The sequence below is a fragment of the Lithobates pipiens genome, unplaced genomic scaffold (genome assembly GCF_037356315.1).
Source record: "Lithobates pipiens isolate NorthernLeopardFrog02 unplaced genomic scaffold, aLitPip1_a1.2 Scaffold_28, whole genome shotgun sequence".
Classification (NCBI taxonomy): domain Eukaryota; kingdom Metazoa; phylum Chordata; class Amphibia; order Anura; family Ranidae; genus Lithobates; species Lithobates pipiens.
In genome coordinates, this window is record NW_027507789.1 from 719,326 (window position 1) to 731,547 (window position 12,222).

At 48.0% G+C, this 12,222-nt stretch overlaps 1 protein-coding gene across 2 annotated transcripts in view; it reads right to left on the reverse strand.

Moving 5' to 3' along the window:
* Positions 1-1,729: 1,729 nt before the first annotated feature.
* The window catches only part of LOC143934985 (leucine-rich repeat and fibronectin type III domain-containing protein 1-like protein), a 35,188-nt gene continuing 24,695 nt past the window's right edge, over positions 1,730-12,222 (reverse strand). For both annotated transcript variants that reach the window (XM_077458534.1, XM_077458535.1), the window contains exon 2: positions 1,730-4,867. In XM_077458534.1, coding sequence (XP_077314660.1) covers positions 3,408-4,867 — 1,460 coding nt within the window. In that variant the 3' untranslated portion in view covers positions 1,730-3,407. The remainder of the gene's footprint in view (positions 4,868-12,222) is intronic.

Below are 12,222 nucleotides of genomic sequence, written 5' to 3' on the forward strand. Positions count from 1 at the left end.
GTGATCAGTAGATCCTTCACCAGAGTTGTCACTAGATCCTTCATCAGAGTGGTCAGTAGATCCTTCATCAGAATGGTCACTAGATCCTTCATCAGAGTGGTCAGTAGATCCTTCATCAGAGTGGTCAGTAGATCCTTCATCAGAGTGATCAGTAGATCCTTCACCAGAGTGATCAGTAGATCCTTCACCAGAGTGGTCACTAGATCCTTCATCAGAGTGGTCAATAGATCCTTCATCAGAGTCATCACTAGATCCTTCATCAGAGTGGTCACTAGATCCTTCATCAGAGTGATCAGTAGATCCTTCATCAGAGTGGTCAGTAGATCCTTCATCAGAGTGATCACTAGATCCTTCATCAGAGTGGTCACTAGATCCTTCATCAGAGTGGTCACTAGATCCTTCATCAGAGTGATCACTAGATCCTTCATCAGAGTGGTCACTAGATCCTTCATCAGAGTGATCAGTAGATCCTTCACCAGAGTTGTCACTAGATCCTTCATCAGAGTGGTCAGTAGATCCTTCATCAGAATGGTCACTAGATCCTTCATCAGAGTGGTCAGTAGATCCTTCATCAGAGTGGTCAGTGGATCCTTCATCAGAGTGATCACTAGATCCTTCATCAGAGTGATCACTAGATCCTTCATCAGAGTCATCACTAGATCCTTCATCAGAGTGATCACTAGATCCTTCACCAGAGTGATCAGTAGATCCTTCACCAGAGTGGTCACTAGATCCTTCATCAGAGTGGTCAATAGATCCTTCATCAGAGTGATCAGTAGATCCTTCATCAGAGTCATCACTAGATCCTTCATCAGAGTGGTCACTAGATCCTTCATCAGAGTGGTCACTAGATCCTTCATCAGAGTGGTCACTAGATCCTTCATGAACTACCCTGTTGATATTTGCAGAGAGAACATACGTGCCACACAGCTATTTCAGAGTCCAGAAATGTTATTACATAGATGTTGTACAAATGGGGGTTGTTATAACCAAGGTGTTTCAAAGTGCCCCCCTCGTCAGGGCTGGTTATCTATTGGAGGTGGAAGGTGGACTTCAGGGAGAATTACTAAAATGAAAGGTTTACCAGTGGCTATTATTGCAAAGTCAAGTTTCTCAATAGCTGGTTTTAGCTCACGGCCTTTGCCATCACTGTTATCAGTCATCAGTCTCCTAGACCAGGGGGTCTATAAACTTTTCAAATAAAGGGCCAGTTTACTGTCCTTCAAACTTTAGGGGGGCCGGACTATGGCCTTGGTAAGTCGAAAAGGTCCTGACGTCAAAGGGAAAAAAACAATGCCTCATCTTTGGTGTCAGTGGAAGGAGTTGTGCCCAGTTGTTGCCGTCAATGTGCCTACGTTGTTGGTGTCATTGTGTCCCATGGGTTACATTGTGGCCCATTGTTGGGATCATTGTGTCTCATTGTTTTCATCATTGGGAGGAATTGTGCCCCTTATTTGGCATCAGTGGGGGAATTATGCCCCTTCATTGGTGTCAGTGGGGGGAATTGTGCCTCATTGTTTGCATCAGTGGAGGAAATAGTGCCCCAAGGGCCGGATAAAAGCAATGAAAGGGCACAGTTTGGAGATTGCTGTCCTAGACTAACAGGACTCGGATCACCTGCTGGTGGCACTGTGCTTTCCAGAGCGGAGGGCTGTAGTTCCGGTGTTCACAAGCGGGTGCCTCCCAGCAGATCCCAGTAATCTCCATCTGATACTGGCTGCTGGGAGGGTATTTAGTTCCTCCTCTACAATTCTCTTGTGCTTCAGTGTTTTGTCCTGCTAGCCATAATCTGCTTGCTATTCATCCTGACTCGGCTCCTGATCTTTCTCTTGCCCTGCAATCCTTTACTCTGCTGCATCATATCTTCTCCCCTTTTTCCTGATCCCAGTCCTGGTTCCCTCTTCCTTGCATCTCCAGTATTACCCAGTTTTTCTGTGTTCCCCATTGTGTATATATAGTTAGTTTGCTAGTTAGGCTTTCTGTTACTTACTTAGGTCGCTTGTTAGGTATTTATGTCAGTTGGGTATGGGCTGCTTGTATAGTATTTGCACATTTGCTGTGTATTTTGTTTGCTGGTCTTTGGATGGGTTTTATTTCACTCTTAAAAAAACTTGCTTAAATTATATATATATAAGAAGGACAGTATGGTGGCCTGAATTTATGGGAGGAGTCTTTAAGCAGTCCACTCTCCTCGCCTGTGCTCTTTGTCGGTTCCAGTGCACGATGCCCTCCCTCCCATTCCCCTTTTTTCAGGGCCCTTCTCTCTCCACATTCTTCCATTACTTATCTTTGGTATGCCCCCTTTTCTTGGAATACTGACCAGCCGACCAAGGCACACCTCAGGTCTACGTTATGTTGTAAGTCTTGTCACGTGTTCCATATTTGTCTCGGTCGACGGGCTTCAACCATAAATATTTATACAGTCGGGTTTCAGTTTCCTGAGTGCAGCTACACAGATCTAGCCATCCCTGCGGCTGGATGCCTGCGCTCGGTATCCCTGGCATAACACTGAAGCACAAGAGAAATGTAAAGGAGGAACTAAACAACCTCTCAGCAGCCAACATCAGGTGGAGACAGATTACTGGAATCTGCTGGATGCTGGGAGACACCTGCTGGTGGATACGGGAGCTACAACCTTCTGCTCTGGGAATTACAGTGATCCAGGTAGCGAGGGAGGAGTCACTTTTAAGCTGCTGAAATACTTTGGCTGGAATGGCTTTTTTTTGGACTTTGGGACGATGGTGTGCTGCTTATATTTTCTCTACAAACCTTTTTTCAAACCCCTGCATGCGTAAGCCCCCCCAGAGTCAGCATACCTAAACCACAGGGTGCTTGCTACCTTGACGTATTTTGGGATCCAGTGTTTATCACCCATCTTCACAACTACTGCAGACAATTGTTAATCTATATTGGATCGCTGGGCACAGAGGCACTAGGTGCAGTTCTTAGCCCTTGTACACGCGGTCGGAGATTCCGTCAGATTGTATCCTATCGGACCGTTTTGTTGGATATTCCGACTGTGTGTGGTCTCCATCGGACTGTTTTAAAATTTTACCGGCAAGTTGGAAAAGTTGGTCCGTCGGAATGTCCGACGGACCAACTTGCCGGTAAAATTTTGCGACAAAATGCTCCGATCGGACATACTCCGATCATGTGTAGCCTACTCCGACGGACAAAGTGCCACGCATGCTCAGATCAAATTCCTAGACCAAAGCTATTGGCTACTAGCCTGAACGTAGTCCCGTCGTAACGAAGTAACGTCATCACGTTATGTACAATCGGATTTTCCAACAACTTTGTCCGACCGTGTGTATGCAACATCACTTCTGGACCTCTTCCGGAATTAATCCGTCGCAATTACTCAGACGGATTTGGTTGTCGGAATCTCCGACCGTGTGTACGGGGGCTTAGACATGTGGCATTGGTTGGGGGTTTTCCGGGACGGGAAGGATGTTGGGCGTATCCACAAATCGACTGAACTCAAAGTCATCTTCGCTGGGTTTTTTGGCCAATCTGTAGATAAGTCTTACAATGTAACCTATCACAAAGGCCAAGACCAAAGAAAGTAGTACGATGAACACAACAAGCAACGTGAAGGAAGCCTTTTTCTTGGGCACATCAGTCACCATGAGATCCTGGATCATTGTGGTGGTAGTGTTGGTGGTGGTGATGGTGGTGGTGTTGGTGGTGTTGGTGGTAGTGGGGGTGGTGGTGTTGGTGGTGTTGGTGTTGGTGGTGTTGGTGGTGTTGGTGTTGGTGGTGGTGGTGTTGGTGGTAGTGGTGTTGGTGGTGGTGGTGGTGTTGGTGTTGGTGGTGGTGGTGGTGTTGGTGTTGGTGGTGGTGGTGTTGGGGATCACAGAGAGTTTCGTCAAAGCCACTGAAGACCCTTCACTGTTGCTAGCAACACAAGCATAAATGCCAGCGTCACTTAGCTCTGCCCTTGATAAATGTAATTTTAGGTTAATTGGTAAAGTGGTGGTAAGGACTTCCGATCCTGATGGGAGCATCCAGGTCAGCGTGGGCTTTGGGGTACCCTGGGCGGAACATGCCACTGTCACCGGGGATGATTCTTTCACATAAATCTCATGGTAATTGTTAGTAAAAAAAGGCAAAGAGCACTCAGGTAAGTTCGCTGTCACAGTGGAAATGGAGTCATTGGGCCATAAAGACCTTTTGAACCAGTCGTTCTCCGGAAGGTCAAACCCTCTGAATCGGCACTCGTTGGTCAGATTGTTCCCCAGAATACTAATACGCAATGAGGAGTAATTACTGGAGGGCCGGAACCAGAGCGGGGTGACCGCGGAGAAATGGTTATGATCGAGATTCAATGTGGACAAGGCAGCCAGGCTCCGGAACGCCTGATTATGGATAACGATGATTTGGTTTCTGGAAAGATCGAGGCTCCGCAGGTTTCTCAGACTGCTGAACATCTGACTGTGAATTATCTTGAAGTTGTTGTTCTTGAGGTCCAGATGCTGGATGGGAAGGTCGGTGAAGGCGGACGGGTGAGTGTTTCTCACGCTCAGGTTCAGCTCATTTAAAACTAAATTCTTCAGCTTGGGGAGGTCGCGGAATGCGAAGGCGTGGAGGTAGGAGACCGGCGTCCTCGTGATCGTTACGTCTTCCAGAGACCTCAGAGTCCAGATGTTCTGCCTGGCGAGAAGTAATGGCGGACAGCCGCTCAGACGTAATCCCGTCACATCATCGGAGCCTTTGATTGGACTTTCCAGAAATCTCTCCGATTCGCAGCAGTTAATGAAGGATGGAGAACAAGTGCAGCCGATAGGACAATCCGCCTGAGCGGCTTTCCCATAGACAACCAGAACCAGGAGGGACTCCAATGTCACCAGAAGAGGACCCATCAAATCTACACGGAGAGAAGAGAAACATCAACACAATGTCAGTGTAGAAGTAATATAATACCTTATTCCTCAGGCTATGAAATCCACAAATCAACTGCTTTATACCAACCGTCTCCAAACTGTCCGGCCCTAGTGGCACTATAATACTAATGATGGGGCACTATTCCTCCCATTAACACTAATGATGGGGCACTATTCCTCCCATTAATACTAATGATGGGACACTATTCCTCCCATTAATACTAATCATGGGGCACTATTCCTCCCACTGATACCAATGAAGGGGCACTATTCCTCCCATTAATACCAATGATGGGGCACTATTTCTCCCATTAATACTAATGATGGGGCACTATTCCTCCCACTGATACCAATGATGGGGCACTATTCCTCCCATTAATACCAATGATGGGACACTATTCCTCCCATTAATACTAATGATGGGGCACCATTCCTCCCATTGATACTAATTATGGGGCACTATTCCTCCCATTAAAGTGGTTGTAAACCCTTAAAACACACTTTGACCTACAGATAAGCCTAGATTAAGGCTTACCTGTAGGTCCAAGAAATATCTCCTAAACCTATACGGTTTAGGAGATATTTGCCCGAAGACAGGCACCGCTGTCTACGGCGCATGCGCCGTGGACAGCGGCGCACAGGCGCACTGAGCGCGGCATTTCCAACGACGGAGCTGCCGCGTGTGTTGGCTCCCGTGTGCATGCGCGGGAGTGACGTCATCGCGGCTTCGCCGAATGACAGCGGCAGAGCAGTGAGACCCCACCAAGAAGATGGATGCGGCGGACTACAGGGGACAGCGGTGACTTCGCTGGCTCCTGTGTCAGGTAAGTGACACATAATGGACTACTATGCGATGCGATGCGATGCGATGCGATGCATAGTAGTCCATTATGCTTTACCTTTGCAGGGAATGAAAGAGGAAGTAAACTCATCAGGGTTTACTTTCTCTTTAATACTAATGATGGGGCACTATTCCTCCCACTGATATGGGGCACTATTCCTCCCATTAATACTAATGATGGGGCATTGGTTACATCCATTGACACCGGGGCCATTTTCTACTCCCACCGGCCAAAGTCCGACCCCCTAAAAGCCTCAAGGACAGTAAACTGGCCCTTTATTCAGAATGTTTGGAGACCAATACATTACACCTTGGATGCCCATAATCAACATAACAGAGCTTCCATTGGAGTGAATAGCGAAGTGGTAAATTGTATCTAAACCCAAAATCACACTCCTGGCCATGCAGGGGCGGATCCAGGGGGGCAATGGGGCAATTGCCCCCTCCGAGAATACGAGTGGCAGGTGTCACCGCGGGTGAGAGAGCCGGCGGGCAGCCCCACGGCAGAGAGCACGGGCGGCTCCGTCGGTGAGAGACAGTGGGGGGCTCCTTGGACGGCCCGGCTCAGTGTCAGTGTGTCATTGGCTGCTGGCCTATCAGGGAGCCAGTGGGCGGGGGAGCAGAGAGATGACATCATCTCTCACTGCCCGGCGCCTGTCCTGCATCCCTGAAGTTCTGACCTCACAGTGTAGTGTGCAGGCAGCCACAGCAGCAGTGAGATTACTTCATCTCTCTGCTGCCTGGGACAATTATATAGCAAGTATAGCAAGTGACAATCTGCATCATATGGCATGGGACGTGGCAAGTGACAATCTGCATCTCGTGTCAGGTGGCACGCTCGGGGCTCCCACTGATTCTGCATTATGGTGAGTTGAACCATTTAATTTTTTATAACAATGTAATAATAGTAATGTGCTTCAATCATCCTGACACCATAACAATCATGGCGTCGTGATGACTGAAGCGCCAACACCGGCCATTTCCCTGATAAATTTACCCCAAAAAAACATATTTTCTGCAAGCGCCGCTCCCGAGATTAGACTCTGGATCCGCCCCTGTGGCCATGTAAGATGAGGATAAGGAACGGCCTCTCCACACCTCTGATGCATTTCACACTGCCCACCAGGGCTTAGTCATTGAGACCTCCATGCTGTTAGAAATCACGGGGCCCCGTACAGTATACCGAACGGGCCCCCCTCTGCAAAAATTTCAAGACGAAAATCCCCCCTTCTACCACAAATCTCTCTCACCCCAAAATATCACCCACCTAGCACATATCTGTGGACAGCCATGGGGGGGCAGAACTGAAATCTGGGTGAGCACAACCCACCCCAGCACCCCCTGAATCCGGCCCTCTGTGTCTCTCACCCAGCCTAAAAAGGGGGAGGGGGAGAATCCGGCTTTGAGTTGCTGGGTGAAAGGTGATGTCATCCTTCGTTATCTGCTCCACCAATCCTCCTGATGTCCCGGCCCCCCTATGTACCCGGGCCCCTTACAGGAAGTGGTCCCCCCTATCAGCAGCCCTGCCTCCATGACTAAGCCCCGGTGGGTGGGGTGAGACCTTTGTTGCAATTTTAAAGTGAAGGAAATAATAGAAAAAAATAAACAATGTCATACTTACCTGGATTGTACAATGGTTTTGCACAGAGCAACCTCAATCCTCTTCTTCTTGGGTCCCCCGCAGGCGGTCCTGGCTCATCTCCCACTACCGAGTACCCCCAATAGCAAGGCTCTTGCTTTGGGGCACTCAAGCAGGCTCGCTCCTGAGCCATGCTCGGTGTGTCTATTCACACACAGAGCACAGCTCCGCCCTGCCCCCGCTCTCTCCTCATTGGCTCACTGACTGTGATTGTGCCAATGGCTCCCGCTGCTGTTTCAGCCGGTGAGGAGAGAGAGACCCAGGAGAGCCGCTGATCTCATGCACATCGCTGGATCCAGATGGGGCTCAGGTAAGGGGGGCTAAAGGGGGGGGGAGCTGCACCTGGAAAATTTTTTTTATCTTGAGCCTTTAGAAACCACTTTAAGTATTAACATATTTGGTATTTATTTACTTGATTCTTTATTTTACTTACCAAAAAATTGGACATTTTATTGTTTGTGTTCACTAAAATACATTTTTTTTAAATTTTGACTTAAGAAATAGAAAATTGTTTATGCCAGAGCACCGGAAGTGGCGTCAGACGTCGCTCTGGTCCTCCAAGGCCATAGAGACGACTTCCTGCCCAGCAAACAGCTGCATCAGATTGCTTCCAGATTTACCAACGGCTCCGGGAAGCTCAGAACTGATCGGGAAGCAGCGTGGAGGGGGGAGGGGGGGACACATCTCCTGCTGCCTCTATAAGTGATCGTGGGGTGAAACCCCCCCCCCCCCCGCGGGGCCACTTTTATCACACCCTGAATCGCCCAGAGTAAAAAAAAACCTAGCTGCTGCCATAACACAGGTATTTCACGTCAAAGTAATAAAGTAATAACCTATATTTACCTTTGTGGCAAGTGGTAAATAGAATCCCCCTCCCCCGTGATTGTTACCGCTCGTTCTTTTATTGGCATTCTTATCATTGGCAATCATTAACAGTGTCCCCTTTCCTTACTTGTGCAGCATTGATTACTCAATGTGTTCTCCTTTGGAACAGTGTGGCCATCTAGACCAAGGTTTCTCAACCAGGGTTCCCTGAACCCCTAAGGTTTCTCCAGAAGTTGCTCGGGGGTTCCTCCAGAGGTTGCTTGGGATTCCTCCAGATATTGCTCGGGGTTCCTCCAGATGTTGCTCGGGAGTCCTCCAGAGGGAATGACTCCTGGGATTGATGACACAGCAATCCTCGGTGCTGATGCAGCCACAGGAAATTACGTATTTCGCCGCAGCGAGGTAGCATGGAAGTGACAAGAAAACCAAAGGAAAAGGAACTAAACAAACAGAAAAAAACTAAAATATATCCAAAAAAGGGGGGGTGGGGCAGTCTATGGAACAAGACCAAGTTGTATTTTTGCCTGGAACTCTGCTTTAAAGCCGGGTTCAGGCCGAAATATGACATTTTAGATAAAAATACCCCCTTAATACTCATGCCTCGTGCAATGTAACAAAGGTAAGCTGTAAACTTTTCCCAGATATTTGTCCAGAGTTATTTTCTTACTTTGTGAAGTTCCTGCACAGAGCGGCCATCTCCAGTGTGGGCATCTGAAGCCACCGTGTCCTTCTTCCTGGATTCCATGCCTGCTGGCTTCCCAGCATGCACCTGCCGATCTCGTGCATGTGCAGTGCGGTGAAATCTTGGTCAGCTTGACATGGCACAGCCATGCCAAGCTGACCAAGATTTTCCATTGACGCCAGTGTTAAATGTTACGGGAGCCGTGCCATGCCAAGCTGACCAAGAATTTCCATAGATGCCAATGTTAAATGTTACGGGAGCCGTGCCATGCCAAGCTGACCAAGATCTCCCAGGAGCCAATGCAAAACCGAAAAATGGCGCCGCGGCCCCCCTAGAGGAGGAAGTGAAATTACATACAGGCATAAATCAGGTAAGTGAACAGAAAAAAAAAATTGCCCATTCATTTTAAGGATGAACATTAGTGCTGCATGCTGAAGAGTGAAAAATGTGGGTGGAACTTCACTTTAAGTACATTTTTAGGTGAAAAATGTGCATCTTAAAAAAAAAAAAAAAAAATCCCACAAAGGATTTATTTAATGTTATCATAAAAAGCAAATGGTGGAAAAATACCAGACAGAGAATTGTTACAGTTGAAAACAAATAAATACATTTGCAGAATCCATAAGGAAGATATGTCAATACACACAAATTTCTTCCTGGATTTGGTGTAACAATGTTGTCTTTGGTTCGCTGTTCTGACAGGCTGCGCTCCCAATCATCTCTCTCGGTAACCACCGGAAGAAAAAAAAATTGTCTCTCAAGACATTATACAATCTCATGAGATGTCGTTTATTTTCTGTCTCCAAAACACAAAAACATTCCCTTGATTAAACATTTACAACTCTTTTCCTGGAAACTAAAACTTCTTTCTGTTTTTTTTTATTACATTTCATTTTGATACATAAAAATAAATATTTTACTATGAGATTTCGCCTTTAATTGTATCAAAACGTGGAAATGTTTCGAGGCGCTCAGAAAGTCTGCCTTTAGGCAAATTCTTTTCCTGCTTGATGGTCTTGATCGTTCTTCTGGAGGAATGTTAGCGGACGCCGGGGATACAAAAAGCGAGGAATTGATCGGAGTAAACAGATTCGTTGGTATAAAATAGTCATTTGTCTTGGGATGGCCGATTTTCAGAATACAAAATCTATCCAACTGTCTCATAACTAAAAGAAAGCATTGTGTTTGATTCTATACATGTTGCCCTTCAGAAATCCACACAGCTCATCAGACGAGACACGAGCCGGAGTGACATCCCAGTCTGATCAAGTCTTTTTAACTTCTTAAACTTTTTTTTAACTTTTTCACTTTTTTTAACTTTTAAAACTTTTTAACTTCTTAACGGACATTCTCCTCCCCGATGTTACCCGGGTTGCCCCAGCCTGCAGCACCCGCCGCCGCTACGCCCTCCACCACCATACAACCGGCCACCGCTGACTCCGTTCCGGGGCAGAGCCCGAGCGGCTCCATGGCACCTCGAGAACTGCTCTGGAGTAACCCGAGCCGAGCCCAACGGGGCCAAGCTGGACACGGACACTACAGCAGAGAGCCACCGAACCAAATCATAGAGGCCGTCCACCTGCCGAGTTACTAACAGCGGCCACCCCAGCCGTGTCCACTAAGGATGGTAAACACTCCACCACCGAGCACCACCACCACCGAGCAGGCGATTAAATGGTGGAGTAGCAGAACGCTCAGTTTATGGCGCAGGACTCGCTCCATAACATGCACCCCAGAGCACTCTCCCATCAGGTGCGCCATCAGTTATTCAGCTGACACCCTCTGCAGCCTAAGGAATACCGCTACAACATTACCGACCACCACCCAAACAATACTACGAAAAGAACAACTTCTAAGAACTAATTTGCAACCAACCACCCAAAACAGGACTACACCACTTCCAGGACAACACCTATCATGCGCTCCGATCAGCACTAGATCAGCAGTCAAGTACAAACATGAAATTCATGATTTTATTACTCAACGCAACACAGACTGTCTCTTTATCATGGAAAGCTGCCCAACCCCCGACTGTAATACCTCTCTAGCAGATTTCATGCCTGAGAACTACCGCGTCCTAACTGAGCAAAGAGGCAGTCAGAGAGGAGGCGGCCTATCCGTGATCTACAAATCTCACTTCACATTCACAAAACCAACTTTACGGAGCTCCCTTCCCTTCATGGAAACGCTGACACTTCAATGTCAAACACCCCAGGACACCCTTCACATACTACTGTGCTACAGACCACCGGGACCAAAGACACCCTTCACATACTACTGTGCTACAGACCACCGGGACCAAAGACACCCTTCACATACTACTGTGCTACAGACCACCGGGACCAAAGACACCCTTCACATACTACTGTGCTACAGACCACCGGGACCAAAGACACCCTTCACATACTACTGTGCTACAGACCACCGGGACCAAAGACACCCTTCACATACTACTGTGCTACAGACCACCGGGACCAAGGACACCCTTCACATTCTACTGTGCTACAGACCACCGGGACCAAGGACACCCTTCACATACTACTGTGCTACAGACCACCGGGACCAAAGACACCCTTCACATACTACTGTGCTACAGACCACCGGGACCAAAGACACCCTTCACATACTACTGTGCTACAGACCACCGGGACCAAAGACACCCTTCACATACTACTGTGCTACAGACCACCGGAACCAAGGACACCCTTCACATACTACTGTGCTACAGACCACCGGGACCAAAGACACCCTTCACATACTACTGTGCTACAGACCACCGGGACCAAAGACACCCTTCACATACTACTGTGCTACAGACCACCGGGACCAAAGACACCCTTCACATACTACTGTGCTACAGACCACCGGGACCAAAGACACCCTTCACATACTACTGTGCTACAGACCACCGGGACCAAAGACACCCTTCACATACTACTGTGCTACAGACCACCGGAACCAAAGACACCCTTCACATACTACTGTGCTACAGACCACCGGGACCAAAGACACCCTTCACATACTACTGTGCTACAGACCACCGGGACCAAAGACACCCTTCACATTCTACTGTGCTACAGACCACCGGGACCAAAGACACCCTTCACATACTACTGTGCTACAGACCACCGGGACCAAAGACACCCTTCACATACTACTGTGCTACAGACCACCGGGACCAAAGACACCCTTCACATACTACTGTGCTACAGACCACCGGGACCAAAGACACCCTTCACATACTACTGTGCTACAGACCACCGGGACCAAAGACACCCTTCACATACTACTGTGCTACAGACCACCGGGACCAAAGACACCCTTCACATACTACTGTGCTACAGACCACCGG